The sequence below is a fragment of the Diadema setosum genome, chromosome 2 (genome assembly GCF_964275005.1).
Source record: "Diadema setosum chromosome 2, eeDiaSeto1, whole genome shotgun sequence".
NCBI lineage: Eukaryota > Metazoa > Echinodermata > Echinoidea > Diadematoida > Diadematidae > Diadema > Diadema setosum.
Window position 1 is genome coordinate 6,303,447 of NC_092686.1, and position 18,614 is coordinate 6,322,060.

General features: G+C 37.3%; 1 protein-coding gene across 1 annotated transcript in view; it reads right to left on the reverse strand.

The window, feature by feature from the left end:
- LOC140237973 (ankyrin repeat, SAM and basic leucine zipper domain-containing protein 1-like) overlaps window positions 1-18,614 on the reverse strand; it is an 81,388-nt gene that overhangs the window by 17,133 nt on the left and 45,641 nt on the right. The window contains exons 5-6 of the mRNA XM_072317906.1: window positions 5,442-5,553; window positions 1,649-1,780 (exon numbers count right to left, since the gene is read on the reverse strand). Of these exons, the coding sequence (XP_072174007.1) occupies window positions 1,649-1,780; window positions 5,442-5,553 (244 nt within the window). The remainder of the gene's footprint in view (window positions 1-1,648; window positions 1,781-5,441; window positions 5,554-18,614) is intronic.

Here is an 18,614-nt window from a genome sequence, read left to right on the forward strand (position 1 = left end):
ATCACAGTTTGTTCAGTGACTCACTCAAGCCCACACGCTCTCCTGCACCTCCATAGGTCAACAACCTTTTTTTTTTTTTTTTTTCCCCCCAACATGAGCTTTTTGTAAGGGCTGTCCATGGCTTCTTTTGACAGAAATGTTGAAAGTTTTAAGGCAGTTTGGGGACTATTATGTTTTTTTCTGCTACTGAGACCTTAAAAAGGGATGGTATAGTATTGGTGGAGATGAGGATAGGGCTTTTAACTTTTTGCAAAACACCAAGAAACCACTAACGAAATAGTGCAGAGCATACCATTCTAAGAGGAATTCAACGTTTATTTAACGAAAATCAATTATGGAATGGCACAGGCATCTAATAACAAACTAAAAGAAAGCAATAGTAATTAGTTTAGTAATTTGTAATTATTAGGATTGCTGTACTTTGGATATCAGCCATTCTCAGACCATCATCAAATAAATAATGAATTCCCATCGGAATTACAATGTATGTACATGCTCTTTCATATTTCATACGAGGTTTCTCGTTATCTCACCAAGTATTAGAAACATGAAGTTAGGTCTTAATCAAAACTATAAGATCCCTTTAATTTCAATTTTGGCAATTCTGACTACCAAAGTACAGTGACTGTCAAATGTCAGATATGTAAATATATTGCTGTGCTGAAAGACAGGAGTCAAATGGACACCTGCACATTGAGAAGAGTTATGGCATTTTTCTGAAAATAAGTCTGTAAATGCCTGTTTCCAGCTTTTAGGTAAATAATTTGTTTGTCTATATCCATGTACACATTTTATCTCTGTCTGTCACAGGACAAGCAAGTTTATGTCTACTTGGTTTGTGGTTTATCTTTAATTTGTGTTTCCTTGTAGAGATTACTGACTGGAAAAACAAAATACAAAAAGAAAGATGCAACAACTATCTGCTAGAGCGTATTTTAGTTGTAAAGATTTATACAAGTTGTTTGTTTCTTGTTTACTTGCTGTCTCATCTCCTACCATCCCCGTCAGTTTTATGTTGCTTCACTAACCCTTCTCAACTTCCCTGCCACTCCCTGCGAAGGCTGTTCACTCCTCTGTACCTATAAGTCCTTTGCAGAGGAGGATGGGGTAAAAATGGGGACTTTTCCATAACAACTGCCTGAGTTGTCACAGAGCAGAGCATCTTACTATAGACAGGTAGCAGCCACCTACTGTACCAACAGGTGGCCACCATTGATAGACCGCTTGTTAACCCTTCTCATGTGAAAGCATTGCTGGATTGCCACTGACCGTGAGGTTGCAGCCACTAAATGCATATCTCTGGTTGCTTATTCTTGTATTTGGGCAACAGTGGCAATCAACCCCCCCCCCCCCCCTTCCCCCCAAGGGCAATTACCCCCGGCTAAATACTGGTTAGTGATAAGGTTAGAGTAAAGATTAGGGTTAGGGTTAGGGTTAGGTTTTGGATGTAGATTTTGGGTTAGGGTTAGGATTAGGATTAGGGTTAGGGTCAGGGGAAGGGACGGGGTAATTGCCCAGGGGGCAATTGCCCGAGACCCTACCATGGACCAACAGGTTGCTGCCACTCAAAATACCTCTTGGTACCCCTTCCCATGTGTAAGCGTTGTTGGCCTCTCTCCCTCAACCTATATAGCTGGCTGCCACTCACCTCTTTGTGACCTTTCTCGTAGGCAATATCAGCCGCCTTCCCGTCGCTGCACCACTTTGTGGGGTCGGCCCGGCTGCCCAGAAGCAGTTCGACAACGCGCCTGTGACCTGACTCCGCCGCATAGAACAACGCCTGGAAAAAGAGAATGGGAATGAATATACTAGCACTTAAGTTGGTACAAGTGAAGATATGTACATTGAAATAAGACACATAAGGATAACTTTACTGTTGTCATATTATCATGCTACTTATATGCTCTTGTGCATATATTCCTGTATCACTCTCAGTATTTATACACAGCTTGAACTTTTACCCACTTTCCACAGGAAGCTTGGCAGAACATAAACACGAGTCTACAAGAATTGTAGACTCCTCAAGGGAATGATGTGCATAATTTCACTATAAAGGCATGGAGCAAATATTTCATCATTCTCAACATGCCATTCATAGATCAAATTAATTAAAACTGTATTTACACTGCACTCATACAAAGAAGGCATCAGCTCCTGCTTATCACGGAGTTTAGTATAGGATTACTTCCCAGATACACAGTTCTATTCTATTTGTTCACACTGACTATAATTCCAAATGCACTGTATCTGTCTTTCCCAAAAATGCTGATGTGTTAAACTAAAGTCAATTCAGGAGAATACTTGTTCCAGAAAATGATTTGATGGCTATTTTAATAGCACTATGCATCGCACTTATTTGAACAATATCATTTGGGAAGAACTACATTGCGGTATCTGCCACAGTGTGTTATATTTGCATCGTTATAATGGTTTATATACTGCTTTATCCTTCTTTATTTTGCAATGTGCACTCATTCACTTCTGATAGGACATAATGGCATGAGAAAATGTCAGATAAAAGAGGCAATGCTAATGCTGAAACATGAGGTTAACAAAACACAGGGTCCTTTCTGTCACAGCTATTTGAAAAAATGGAACTCTTTTTTTTTTTGTTTTTTGTTTCAATTTGTTTTTGGCAGAAAGAAAAGCTCATGAAAAACATTTTCATAAAAAGGCAGCCAAGGTAAGCAGCACACAATTTTGAGGGTTATAAATATATATTTTCCCCTCCTAAATACAAGGTAAAATACACAAGGTCTCCCACAGAACTGAATATACACTTCATGCTTGTACTGCCAATAAGAAATTTCTTTCTCTACCACAAGGGATATGCAGGATATAGCCAGGACGTGTTTTTTTTTGGTTTCAAATCACAAATACCAGCCACTTCCTTTTTCAAGTATTTGAGTGTTACTTTTAACAATTTACTTTGTTTCAGTGGCCTTTGCTCTCACTGCAGAGTGTTAGCAAAAATTTGAGTGTGAAGTGATATTCCACTATTTTCTGACCATCTAAAAGTCAACAGCAACAATACCAAACAATGATTTTAATCACTCTATATTTACCAAAACTTTTTACAGCTCACTGCAATGTTAAACTTCAAAACACTCTGTCCATTTTAGAAGTTGTTTGTGCTGAATTTAACTTCTTTTTCCAATGGAAACATTTTTATCAGTTATTTCACTTGAACAAGCACAAGCTGTAGAGCAAGTGTTCCACTTCCACTTTGCTTGACTCTAAGCAAACTACTGTAGTATTTTTGCAGTATCACAATCTTTGGTAATGTTTGGTAATGTCAGTTTATTGTTTGTGATTTTGTTTTTATTTACAAAGAGGTTGCAGCACTTTAGATTCTCTAAGGTAGAGGGCGGCATATTTTTAGGTGATCCGAGTATCCTCTCGGATCACCTATTGTATCTGTACGGATTCTTTCTTCTTCTTCTTTATTTCTTTCTCCTCAAATGTTGTGCAGAGGTTAACTCAAAAAGTCATTCACCTATCACTTCTAAACTGATACCATATATGTATCACGTCATAAGGACGACAGATCTAATGTATCACTGTGATCAGTCAACCATGACGTCACTATGACGTCATTATCTGAAAACACGTTCACATTCGTATCTCATTAATGGAATGGATTTTCTCAATGAAATTTACATATCATATAGTTCAAGTCAAGCTCTATTGATATATTTCATAAAATTCAGTCACGTTCATAGTAAACGAGCGCGTACGCGCGCGTTGAAATTTTAACATGCTCCAATCGAACTCAAAATTGTTTTGCACACGTTTCAGGTCATTTGGAGTATTTCAGAAAAAATCGACGGACGCGTACGCGCGCACGCATATACGAACGCACAGCTCATATGCAATAGAAATTTCCCGTTTTTTCACACGTATCGGATGTCTGAAATGTCAAAGAATGTTTCTACCAAGTTTCAAGTCAATCCGACTCAATATGACGTCATACGGGCCCGTCAAAGTTGAAATTCCGCGCGCGCGTCAATGGCGATATACAGTGCAACAATGCCAAAAAACCGCCAATTTTAAATCCGATTTTACTCGTCAGGATGGACGGTGACCCCCCATTTTCTTTACATATTTTGAAAGCTGATGAGTTGTACATATCATTTCATGGGTTGGCGATACTGAAAAAATGATTAAAAGATATCAGATTTCTTAAAAAAGTAAAAAAAGTAAATTTTCAAAATGACGTCATCAAAATTCAAGTTCACTCGAGCGTATCTCACTTATCCTTTGCCGATTTTCATCTAACTTTCAGTATGTTGTAGCTTATTTAATGTTCTTTCATATTTATTATTACAAATTTTTGATTGGATGACGTCATCACCTCGTAAAAATGGATTGAAAGTATCCTTGTAAAATTTGACCAGTTTACGTGTTATCTCTATGGGAGAGCAGTTTTTCTGGAAGTGAAAATTGACATGACTATCTTTTTCGAGCACTAGCTCACTTATGCTTCGGTGAATTTTTCCCAGATTTTAATACGTTGTAGCTGAGACTTTGGGCTATCGTAAGTGTGTCCTTCATTTTTTCATACGATGTCGGGATCACGTCAAAAAACTTACTTGAAATTAAAGTTTATCTTCGATGTAATGAAATATTTCTTTCTTTTTGCAACGTTATGTGCAATAACTCAAGAAAAACATACCCTATCACCACCATATTTTGCACATATTTAGTTCATGTCACGAACATTATTTCATAAAATAACAACGACTTGATCAGACGCCATCTTGGGTATGTAAATTAGGGTCAAAGGTCATAGATGTTTCATCCTGTATCTTGGTGAATACCTGTCCTATCTTTCCCATATTTTGCACACGTAAAGACCATGTTACAGGGATCATTTCATAAAATAACCACTTTTTTGCTCAGATGCCATCTTGTCTGTGCAAAGTGGGGTCAAAGGTCATATGTACTTCTTTTTCTATTTTCGCTATGACGTGTTATCTCTATGGGAGGGAATTTTTTTAGATGTGAAAATTGACATGACTCTCTTTATCGAGCACTATCTTACTTATGCTTCGGTGAATTTCTCTCAGATTTTAGTATGTTGTAGCTGAGACTTTGCACTATCACGATTCGAATCATTGATTAAAAAAGAAATCGGATCACCTTAATTTGTCAGTGATGACAAATTACAATCTCTAGTTAACTCATCCTTCATTTCACTAGGGGTCCGTTTCATAAAGTCATTACATAAAAGTCTTTACATAAATCTCAGAATGGCCAAAGTTGCTCATATGTAGCTATGAGAGACTTTCAAAGAGAAGTAAAATCCATTTCATGAAGTCTCTTATACTCATGAGCAAAAAGTCTCATATAGCTCTCATGAAATGGACCCCAGCTGCCTTTGCCAAAGATGTTGACTGACCCAATGACCAACTCTGTTTTATATCCCATTCTTGTCTTACTGTCCATCTCCTGTTGTCCGTGTAGTCCACTGTTGCTCCACAGGCTAGCAGCTTCTCCACCACTCGGGCGTGGCCGTGTTGTGATGCAATCATTAGTGGTGTCATGTGACTCCTGCAAATATACAAGAAAAAAAAATGTAGGGAGAGAAAATACAATTCAAAGGCATTAAAGTCAGTCAGATAGAGATCAAGAGAGATAGGAAGAAAGAGAATGGGAGAGAAGAAAAAATGACAGAGTTTCGTGTCATAGCTTAAAAACAATGCAATTCTGAATATTATATTGGTAGAGGAAAGCATCTTGCAGGCTGGGAGTAACGCAACATAAATCTGAGTGAGAGAGAGAGAGAGAGGGAGAGGGGGGGGGGGGGGAGGAGCAGAGGTATTTGACCAGAATTCTTGTCTTATTCTCAAGAGACTTTCACACTGTTCATGTGCATTTTAATTTCACCAATCTCGTGAAAACCAATATTTGTGAAATTAAAACTAATGCACACATAGTTCTTGTCTACACTTTATGCATTGAATGCCAGTGACAAATCACGAAAATTTCATGCCGCAAAAAAAAACAGGGCTGTCGGCTCCAATTCGTGAAATTTTCATGCCGTGAAAAAACATACTGCTGTACAGTGCTCTGTGAACTCATGACTAGGAAAACAACTGCAGACATGAGACTGCAGCTCACATGGTTATTAAAGTTGCATCATGCACAGAGTCTGTTCAATCATGCATTGCCCTATTGTTCCCTGGTGAATACCAAGCGCTGCACATGGATGAGAAAACCGTAAACAAATATGCACACACAAACAACACATACTCGGCATTTATAATACACCCATACTCTTTTTCTCCTTGACTGCTCGGAAGCCATTTCCCTACTCTGTCTGCCATTTAGGAAATGCTAGAATCCGCATACAGATATCAGATATCGATGAATGCACTGTTGTCATTTCTGGCCATTCTTAAACACATCACTTTCAAAATTCATAATAATCATAAGTCTAAAACCTTTCTTCTAAAACCATACCAGGTTTGAGGAATAGCTTGGGGGACAATTTCTGCTTTTGTTTATCTGTGTGCGATTATCATGGACTTTCTGCGAAGGAATGATACTGAATGATTCTCCCTTCTTTGTTGAGCAACACAGGGGAATACCAAATCTTTGTTTTCTTGCAGAACACAAACATTTTTGCTATGTTCTAAAATCTTTTACAGATTTGCCTCTTCCCAACAAACATCCAACCAGTGAAAAAAAAAATGTAATTTTCATTTATGGACCAACTTGCCAAGTCTCCCATGCAAACAATAATTTATAGGTGTAGACCTCTACCTTTGACCCCTGACCTACAGATTTTACTCAGAATCAAATCAGTCCCATCGTTTTGTGTTGCCATATATCAAGCCTGTTGAAAGAATAACAACAGACTCCTTTCATTGTTACTGATTCAAAACAACAGGCCTACTGTTAAAGTGTTTTCGCAAGAGTATTTTTTTTTTGCGTGTGTGTATGTGTGTGTAAGTGTGTGTGTGTGTGTGTGTGTGTGTGTGTGTGTGTGTGTGTGCTTGGCCAGGTATGATGAATTTCCTGTGTTTTCATTTCTGCAAAGAAGACATTAATAAGTGGAACATACAATGCATGAGAAGCAATAATATTTGCATGGTTTTATTTTAGTACAGTGCAAGCCTGTTATTACGATCATGGTTAGAATGAAAATCATGTTAAAAAGAAATAGAAGTTCACATTCCAAACTTATTATCATCTATACCTCTTTATGTACTTTGCTGTTTGGTTTTAACAATATGTCACTATAATGCAAAAAAAACCAAAAACATTCTGATCCAATGACTTCATTATAATGGAAGTTGCCTGTAATCATGAACATTTCATCCTCTACGAACTACCAAGTATCTAGAAAGTCTCATGAATATATGAAATATGTAAAATGATTTTCATACCCTCTAATTCAATTCTTACAGTATTAACAAGGGTCAAAGTCTCTACATCAGTTGTCCTCTAATTTGTATCTTTTTCCCCTCTCTCCTCATTTTTTTTTCTAAATTCTTTCTTTCTCTGTCTGTCTGTCTGTCTGTCTATCCATCTGTCTGTCTGTCTCTCTTTCTTCCCCTTATACTGGAAATGAACTCAGTACCATGTGAATGTCACACCAATCTTCTTCTTCCTCCTAATAAAAGATCGATCATTGATGGATCACGTAGGATCATAAACTGTCACAACCCAGAACCTGAGGGAATTCACAAGCCCCTTATAATCATAATCAAGACCTACAGCATGCATGAGCAGAAACGTCTCAGTAATTGTAGGCAGGGTGGGTATAGCGTTCGGCTGACTCTTACTCTTATAGCAAAAGCCCTCCCCCCCCCCCTCATTCCCCTCCTCCACACACAAAAAACATGGTCATTATCACATATTTGACAGTGAAGGAATCTTTAATTTTTTTTTCAATATAAATGTTCTTCACTCCTATCGAGATGATACATGAAAACAGATAGAATTTACTGCATCACATGAAAATGCTAGCAGATACAACAGAAACAAATGCCAAAAAACAAAAATAGAAAAAGAATCAATTTCCCATTATGATGCTCTTCTCAGTTGTATGGACACACATGCATGCACACACACACAAACACACACACACACATACATACATACACAACTGTACACTCAAGCACATAGATATTTAAATGTACATTAATGCTTTCAAATACACATCATATAAACCGTACGCCTCGAGGAAGTTGATACGCACGGTATCAAAGAAAATCTATGGGCTAATACGCGATTGTCAACTTAAGTAGTTCAGCAAAATAAAAAAAGAAAAGAGCTGAAAAAATATGAATTTCTCAATGCAGTGAATTACACAATATGTCCACTTCAATTTGTGATATATACATCCCCTTATAAACTAAGTTTATATTACATTTGTATACAAATAAATTATATAAAATGGACCTACAGCTAAATGGTGTATATGGCCACATGGTACCTTTCCCTAATACTACAAGTACAACCCCCATTCCCCCCTCCAACAGCAACAACAACAAATAATAATAAATAAAAATCCACAAAAATAAAAGGAATATAATGACTCTCATTATTTGTGATATATATATGCCCAAGTTGTAAGAACATATCCCTTTTCATGGTAGCCTGCACAGAGTAATCACCATATATCTATCATCTACAGGGATCTCTACCAGGTATTTTTGTGGTTGATATTCAAAGGTAAATTAATAATCAGATGATAATTGGTTGAAAAAGGGGGAAGCAAAGCATAGAAGCCATGCACCTACAGGGCAGTGAGTAAACAATATATTCACATATCACAAATATTTCTTCACACCATATTATCTCACTCAAAATTCTTTCATTTTCCCCCTATTTACTGCAGAGATTGTCCTCTCCCTTTTTCTTCTCAGCACTAGAACTACTGAAAGTTTACTTTTGTCCAGGGGCGGATCCAGGAATTCCGTAAAGAGGGGGCGCCTTTACAAAATTAAAGGGGCGCGCATGCACCTCCCCTCCCCATTTCTTTTTTATTTCCCTCTGTTTTAACTAAAAGTAAATGGAGGTTTGGGCCCAGTGTGCTCCCCCCTGTATCCACCGCTGCTTTTGTCACATAATTTTTTTTTTCTATCATCATCATTACCACAATCAACTTTAACACGTTGAGGATGGACTGATTTTGCTACAACACGCATTTCCCATAGACACCTGCTCAAGTTAATTGGGGACTACGCTCAATGGGTTAAAGTAACGATAATTGTTATCATCAATCATTCTTTTTCTTCACCTTATTGTCATCTTACTGCCAATGATGTTGTCATTGTGACTATCATCACACTGTATTTTAACAATCATAATCATCATTACTATTATTATAGTCATTATCAATGTTACATTACAAGCTCACATCATTTTCATGCCATGCTTATTTAATAGAAATACCATCATTTTGAGGGGTAAGGTCATGTGACTTCCCAATCAAATGTATGAGATACTTACACAATCATCAGGTGAGTAGCAGAGGGGCATAATACCACAGAAATTGGAAATTGCTCCCTGTGTCATGTGCTCTTTCAGACCTTGCTTTATAAATCACTGATGATAACACTCTTATCAATTTTAATAAGCATCGTTTGACGATAAAAATCAGAAATTCATTGCATGCCTTTTCATGACCCTGGGCTCTGTTGAACAGAAAGATGCAATCAAATGTTAGTCAGAAAATCAATTGTAAGTCAGGTATCAGCCAATCAGAATTGAGCACTCACGGACTTATGTTTAATTTTCTGACTTATGAACTCTACTGTCAGGCAACCACAGAGCCTGGTTTTAAGCATGTAAAACCCATGTATACACAAGAACTATTGTTACTTTTTTGTGCTTTTTTTTTGCGGGGGGCGGGGGGGTTGTGATACAAAACTCAATTTTAGGCATCTTCATTCACACATAACAAACACAAAAACACTCATGTGACTGTAAGCGTGTACACTAAATCTCCATACTGGCATGCTTAAACAATGACTGGCCAGAGCATGACCCTAAGCCTCCTTATCCAAGGATTAGCACAACATTTTGGATCATGGATTAAGAAAATTATCTAGAATGTATTCTGCACTGTTTCTTTTTTTTTATTTGTGTGCTCTGCACACACACACTGCACTAAGCAAATTATCCAGATTTCAACATTAAATTCGTATAAACTTTTATTTTCCATTGTATGTCAGGGGGGGGGGGGGGGGATGGGACTACAATGCACATTTGTGGAAACATTTGATTCTCTGTTAGGATGCACAGCTTTTCCAACCAGAAATGGGCCGTACAGTACTACATGTAGATGTACAAAATGTATGCATTTACAGTGGACTTTTATTATAACGAAGTCCTTGAGATCTGCAGTTTTCTTTCGTTATATCGAAATTTCATTATAGCCGAACAGATAAACAACAAAAACATATAGAGCAGATAATGTTACGGCCTTAATTTTTACTTTCTTGTAACCAGAATTTTCGTTATAACCGTGTTCGTTATAACAGGAGTGGACTGTATTAATTATGTCATAAACCATGGAGGATAAACTACACAACTCCATTTTATGTGTCACTTTATGGGGTTAGACAAAGAACATACGGTGATTATGAATAAGAATACAAAAGAAGTATGGTATCGGGTATTTGTTCTTACTTTATTATGGTACTGCCAAGAACTGGATGAACTGTTGGTAGCTGACATAACAGAGTAGGTGACAGGTTCAAGTCCCAGACTGATTGCTTTTTTATTCCACTTGGTCCATTAGCAGGGAATTTAATTTATTGGAAAGTAACACCATATAAACATCTGTAACTGCATACTTTGTATCAGTATGATAAAATTCTCTTCATTTATACATTTGGGTTAATTCCCTACATCTTCATGTGGCTACAGAGAGTTTGATCCCCTTTTGAGTGAAATCCAAATCTAATTTGCTTGATGGATTAGAAGGAAAAGCCTCCCAAACATATGAACTTGAAATGACCAGAAATACTCCTAATCCCTCCACTGATGAGCTTCTAATACCTCAATAAAATGTTATACCCCTATTAAACATAAACACAAGCAAATATCAAAAGCTTATATGGGGGATTGCAACAATAGGCTGGGTGACCTCTACATTAATAGTCTCTAAATTCAGACCCACAATATCCTCTACTGTCAGATCAAGCCACCATCTACTGGAAAACCAGAAACATCAACGGCATGAAACTTTTGCGAATTGAAACCAACAGCCTTTTTTTGCAGCATGCACTTTCGCGAATTGCCCCTTGCATTCAATGCATTGTATAGACAAAAAAAAAATAAAATGTTTGCATGCATTTGACTTTTCCAAATTTTGGCTCCCTTAAAAATTCACTGAAGTTTCATTCACGCAAAAATTTCCTCGTTTTGCAGCAGTTCAGCCAGTGGAAGCTGAGGTTTGACATAAATAATCTTACAGTTTGCTGTAAAAGTTTAGGAGTGCACTGCCAATGACTTTCTCTGGCATCAACAAGTAGGCCTAGGTATTGCAGATTCTTCACTAAAATGTCCATACAAAGATATAGGTGTGTGGGACCAGCAATGTGCCTATGATTAATTACTGGTCAACACAGACACGCACAAATACCACCCCCCCCCCCCCACACACACACACACATACATACACAGGAATAAGTCTTATATAAGTATAGGATTGCTACAACAATTTTAATAACTCTTGTTGTTGTTCTATTTTTTTTCAAACACCTCCTTTTCTCCATTTTAGGCTAACAATTCTACTGACCCTAAAAAGTAGGTTTGTGTCATAATATTTCTGATGGCTACACATAAACACAACATGGCTCAGAGATATAGATGGATTTCCCAGTAAAAATCCACTTCATTTCTCGAGATCCATTAAAATAGATAAAACATCAAAATGTCAGCTTATCAAGGCTTTTGACAACTTGATTGGTATAGATTCTTTTAATTGATGGCTTTTAAAGACGTTCTTGAACACGGTGGCGACTCCATTTCAGAATGCAAACTATACATACTAAAACCATCATTTAATAGAACTGAAAACTCTACAAGATGATCAAAAATAATAAACTAACCACCATCCCCCCTCAAAAAAAAAAGGGGGGGGAGACTCAAAGGTTGAAAGCTTTTATGAGGAGGCCCTGGACTGGAAGCTTTACATTTATAATACAGCCTGCTTAATCTATACTAATAACATATTAATGAGGCATGAAACAGACAGCATTAATGAGCTTGAGATGATTATCACTGATGGTTTCCACATAATGTTTCCTGCCCATTGTGATGCATGACCTATTCAGGCATTACCAGATTCTTCATTCTGTGTTCCCTGCGGGGAACCAATAAAGGCTTTCATATTGAATATATTCAGTGCCTTTTAGTCCCTTGTATAACATGCAGAGCTCTATGCTGTACATTGTATTTTGGGTATACTTTGGTGATCACTCATTGTCTTTGTATACTTGATTCCGAAATCATTTGATTTGTTCAGCTAGCAAATTGTGAGTGTGATTTATACACGCTCCTTTGGATAATATATCTCTGGATAGTGGATAAGATACATGTATAAGAGACTTCAAAGAATGGCTGCTGAATAGGAAGGAAAATGCAAACATCCTAGAAAGTAGTTTTGAACAATTGCATATATGTAAGGCCTATGCTTTTATCATGTATTCTGCGAGATGGTGGTGACATTTTGCTTTTTGTGCAGTCATGCTCTTCTGTCTGTTTTATTCAATTTTTTTAAATTTTCATTTTGTCATTTATTTTATGTAATGACTGTAAAGTAATATTCTACATTTTAAGGTCCAGTGGTTTGGTTACTGAGTATTGAAATTGTATTACCAAGGATATATCTCCTATGAACAAGGCTGGGTGTTATAGTGGTGCTTCCCTTTTGTTCCAGATGAGATATTATACGAGATAGCTTGGAATAGAGACCGAGCGACACATGCTGATTGTACACTGAGACAGAACACACCTTACATAAAACTCAAATCACTTCATGTTTTTGTGTCATCATGAAAAGACAGCAAACAGGAATGCCTTCATTACATGGCACAATTAGCATTTTCACTTTTTCGTCTACATTTGTATTCAGATCACTGCCATACAAAACACCATGGTTTTTTTTTTTTTTTGGGGGGGGGGGGGAGGGGAGGTCATACAAAGGACAATTGATCAGGAAGGACATTGAGAAAGTGAAAGTCATTGACCCAGTTTTGAAATAAACCAATCTACAATAATGGGCACACTGCATTGGGGGGGGGGGGGGGGATTAACCTCCCATTAAGATGAATCAAGTAGTTTCATGATGAAAGGAGTATCACTGAGCTGAAAATATGTACACACACACACACAAGTGGGAAAAGAAAGAGATGGATATATTTAATACAAACTTGTTTTGTATCTGACAATGCGATATACAGAGATCATCAGTTCTACAAATGGCTTCATACTTAACAACGTAGGCCTACATGTATAATATAGACCTACCCTGAAGTAGTCCTTAAGCTGGTTTTTCAGTAGCATCCGGCAACCACATGCAAAATGAGCTGAACACTATGCATAACCTGTTTCAGTTATTTTGTGTTATATTTCATGACTCCTATAAAACAGAAAGATTCAGATGTTGCATCAGCAATGGACATACCAGATTCATCCATTAGCTGTTAGTGCAAAATTGATCATGTTACACTAACCAGAATTCTGCTGCTTGGTTCTTATTTTCACTACCAAATGCTTGCAGCAGAATTTGGTAATTAAATTCAAAGACTTTGTTCTTTTTAGCCCCTTCCTCTGGGGCTTTGCTTCTCACTAGTAGCTTGACTCCAACTTATGCTTATCCTTTGCTTGCTTCTTTTTCACACTTAATATTGAGAGAGGGCCTTGATAAAGGCTAACCCTCATCCTTTTTTTGGGGGGGGGGGGGGGGCGGAGAGAATTAAGAAAAGGGGGGGGGGGAGGGCAGAAGAGCTGACTCCACATATGGTTCCTATTGTCTGGGGTTGATTCAAATAAATATTGGCCATCCATCCCCCACCCCCATAGACTTGATTCTTCAACTTCAAGTTATTTTCCAGACAATGCATATCACAAGGGATTGTGCTTAAAATACAAAGAAAAAAATCTTTTTAAAAATACAAGTAGAAAGAGAAGAAGGCTGCAGATTTGTGAAAGAATGAGAAAGTGGGAGGTGGTTTAAGTGCTTAGGCACAGTGTGTGCATGTGCTGGCATGTTGGGGGTATGATGATGTCAATAAAGTTCTGAAGTTTAAAGGAAGCCAAAACCCAAACAGAAATGTGGATTGAGTGAAAGCAGCAACATAGTAGAATACATCAGTGAAAGTTTGAGAAATATCGCACAATCAATGCAAAAGTTATGAATTTTCAAAGTTTTGGTGTAGGAACCGCTAGATGAAGAGACTACTAGAGGTTATGATGTCATAGGTGGACAACAATATAATGAAAATATAAAGGGAATTCCACAAAAATTCATTTTTCATGAAAATTACACATTACATCAACTTGATAGTAATGATAACTAACATATGTTAAGGGTAGCAATTATTCCCCCTGCTTTCTGAAGTCAAGTGCTCTTTCATTATGCTAGAAAAGTGAATTTTTGTGGCATTCCCTTCATATTTTCTTCACATTGTTGTCCACACATGACATCATAACCTCTAATAGTGTCCTAAAACTTTCACTAATGTGTTCTACTAATGTCGCTGCTTTCACCAAATCCACATTTCTCTTTGGGTTTTAGTTTCCCTTAATACCATTACTGAAAAGTGGTTTCATATGAAAATGACTGAGAATGATGTTCAATGCACAATAACTACTGTATACAGAAAAAAAAAAAATCAATATAAAATATGTGAAGTTTGGGCCAAGGAAATGGACAGAAATATATTGTCCAGTTCTTGCTATCATCTTCTACTTGGTGATCTTCAGAAGATAAGAGGCATTTCAAATATAAACACTTTGGCCCGAATTCACGAAAGTGAACGAAACGGTCATTTTGTCGACGAAATTACCAATTTCGTAACGAAATATTCCGTGCGACACTTTGCGCACCATGGTTTTTGCCCGTGGTTTAAACCATGGTTTCATTTGTACCACCTTCGTGAATTCGGGCCTTTCAGTACTTCAATGAAAAGAAAGATCAAAAGGGGGGAAGAAGGGAGGGGGTAGACTTTAACAGGGAGGGATTAAGGTAATAACAGGAGAAAAACAGAAACATTTGCCAGTTTCCTCTGAGGAACTGCAAGAATTTTGGCAGACAGAATGAGGCCAGAGGTTGCACCCCAAACTTGATGAAGTGGGGCAAACTTGACCCCCTCTCACCTATCACATACAATAATGAAAAAAAGAAGAAGTTTATTTCAGGAGGGGACACCCGGTTCCCCTTTAGGCTCAAACCTTGGAATGTTCTCCTCCTGAAAGAATGATATTGTGGGCAGATTTTTGCACAAACACATCCAAATCTTTCAAATGGATGTGGAAAACTTGGAAAAACTCTTCACAGTTTCAAGTGGCATGCATAAACTGTTGCTAGGATCAGCCAGATCAGAGCAAGTCTTGTTCATGATATCAACAAAGTGGGATTTGAGACTTCACAACATCATCAAACATGGAGCTCCACCATTGAAACACATCAAGCCAAAGCTCACACAAAGGCCTACACCCTTCTCATACTAGTAGAATCAATTTACTGTAAAACACAATTATACTCGCAGCATGAAAATTTCGCGAATTGGAGCCGATGGCTTTTCTTGCAGCATGAAATTTTCACGACTTACCACTGGCATCCAATGCATATTGTGTAGGCAAGAACTTTTGCGTGCATTTTAATTCGTGAATGTTGAACTCGTGAAATTTGCGAAATTAAAATGCACGCGGACATTCCTTGTTTTACAGTATTTGCTCTATATAATGATCACATGAATACCTGGTGGCCCGGTTCAGAGATCAACACATTTCATGACTGTCTTTTATAGAACATTTTGCTGATGTGCAGGGTGGTATCACATTGCATTTGAAAGGCACAATCACAGAAATTGTGTAGCGCTATAATGCCCATACTACCATCAAACACAACATATAAGGAAATTCAGAGTTGAGAAATATAATACCATGCCATCTATTCAAAAGATGCAAACAAGACTACACATAGCTTTGATTGCCATTTGTATTCAAGCTTATAACTCTGACCTTGATGTGTGTTGGGATGATGGGGGGGGGGGGGTAGATGGATTGGAAGATGAGGGATTTAAAGGTATTGTTTACCACTGGGAGCAGTGATTTAAAAATGTCTGAGTTGTCACATTTGATGCATATATGCGTATAGGTCAGTCGTATTTCAAAACATCCAACCTTATTAAAATTTTGCAATAAAGTCTTGAATATAAGGAGAATCACTATTCTTCATAATAAACCATAACTGTGGTGGTTTATTCCAGAAATAATTCTTATTACAACTATTGTTCACATTTGTATATTTAACAACACTTAATATTGATTATACTGATTAACTTTTTACACTGGTTGTTTCTATCCCTGACTATCATGTCAGAAATATTTTGAAGCACTAAAGCTGGTTTTTGCTTCATCTGCAAATGGTAGATAATACCTTTAAAGCACTCTAAAAAAGGAGTGAGGTCAGAAGCACAGCTCCACTCCAAGCCACATTTTAGCTTATTCCAATGACCCATGCAGACCCATATTTCCGAGGCAACCAGGAATAGATTTGTGATAACTAACACAAAAACAGGAAGGAAATGAAAAAAAAAAAACAACCCACACAATCTGCCAAAAAAAAAAAAATTATCACTATCATGGGAATTTCAAACATATTGGATTCCCAAACTTTCACCTTAGTCATATAGTGGGTTGTTTACCTAGTAGAGTGGAAATTGGAGATAGTACAGTAGGCCTATATACTACATAGGCCCTATTTACAATTGTCTCTTTATAACATGAGATTGACAAATTTTCTGATGTCACTAGAACATTAAACATGGGACAGCACCAAGAACAGTCTTGTTAGGTCTAGGACTTGCAATACAGGGTAAGCCTGGTAAAAAAAGAAGAAAAACTAGATTCGAGAATTTGTCAAGACTGAAAAATTAGGTGATCCGATGTACAAATGATTCTGTGATTCTCATTGAAGAAAAGGGAATCAAACCTTTCATCTCTACAGATTTGAAATGGAAAGGGCACATCATGTAACAAAGAGACAAAATGAACTTCATTTTGATATTACAAGATGGCGTTTGAGGAAAAAGCCATTATCTTCTGAAATGATCTTCTTGACAAGGTCCATATCTGTTCAAAATATGGTGCATATATGCAATGTATTTACCAAATGCAAGACGAAATTTGTTTGATCTTTGACTCTACTTTAGACAGCTGAGATGGCATCTGATTAGAAAGTATTTCACAAAACTATCCATATGCCATGGGTTAAATGGTTGCAAAATATGGGAGTGATAGGCATGTAATTACCAAGACAAAGGACAAGGTAGTCTTGACCCTTAACCCTATATACCTCGCACAGGCAAGATGGCATCTGAGTCAAAAGTCGTTGTTTTATGAAATGATCCCGGCACCTTGGTCCATTTATGTACAAAATTTGGCCCCCAATTGAGCATTTAGTAAGCAAGACACAACATAAGAATATTTGACCTTTGAACCTCAGTTGCACAGGCAAAATGGCGTCCGACCAAAGCGTTGTCTTTACAAAATGATCCATCTATCGAAGCCCATGTGTGCAAACATGGCTGTGAAACCATAATACACTAATGAGGTTACAGAATAAAGTAAGTATATTTGACCTTTGATCCCACTTAACACAGCCAAGATGGCATCTGAGCAAAAAGTTATTTTGTGAAATGATTCTTGCAATAAGGTCCTTACGTGTGCAAAATGTGGGAAAGATAAGACATTATTCACGGAGATACAGGATTTAACACTTTTGACCTTTGACCCTAATTTACCTACCCAAGATGGTGTCGGAGAAAGTAGTTGTTATTATTTCATGAAATGATGTTCGTGACATGAACTAAACAATAATGTGCAAAATATGGGGTTGATAGCCATTGTTGTTGTTGATCTATTGCACAGAAAGTGGAAGAAAGAAAGAAAAATAAAGAAAGAAATTTGAAGGAGAAGCATAAAAAAGATCAGAATAAGATAAAGTTAGGAAGGGAGAATAAGACTCACTGAAGAAAAAGAAGAAAAAAGTGTTTTAAAAAATCAAAAGAATTGGCAGGGGTGAGCCTCGAACCCGGGACCTTTAGATTAAAAGTCGAATGCGCTATCCAGGCGCGGCGCTAGGGTGCAATTAACTCGCCAAAAGCTTATGACCTCGAAGCCTCAGTTGCAAAAAGTAGACAGCTTGTGTGCGTAAAACCGCTGGGGAAGTGTTGCAGGACAATCGCAATATCTCACCTCAAAGCCATCAAATGATTAAATCTATACAGCAAACTGAAGAAGAAACTATTCTCTAACTCGTAATGTTAGTTATTTTGGGTTTTATTGAGGATAAACGTGTGAAAATAATGTCGAAACTTAGCTTCCAAAACAGAAAATTTGTCTCAAAACAAGTGTTATTT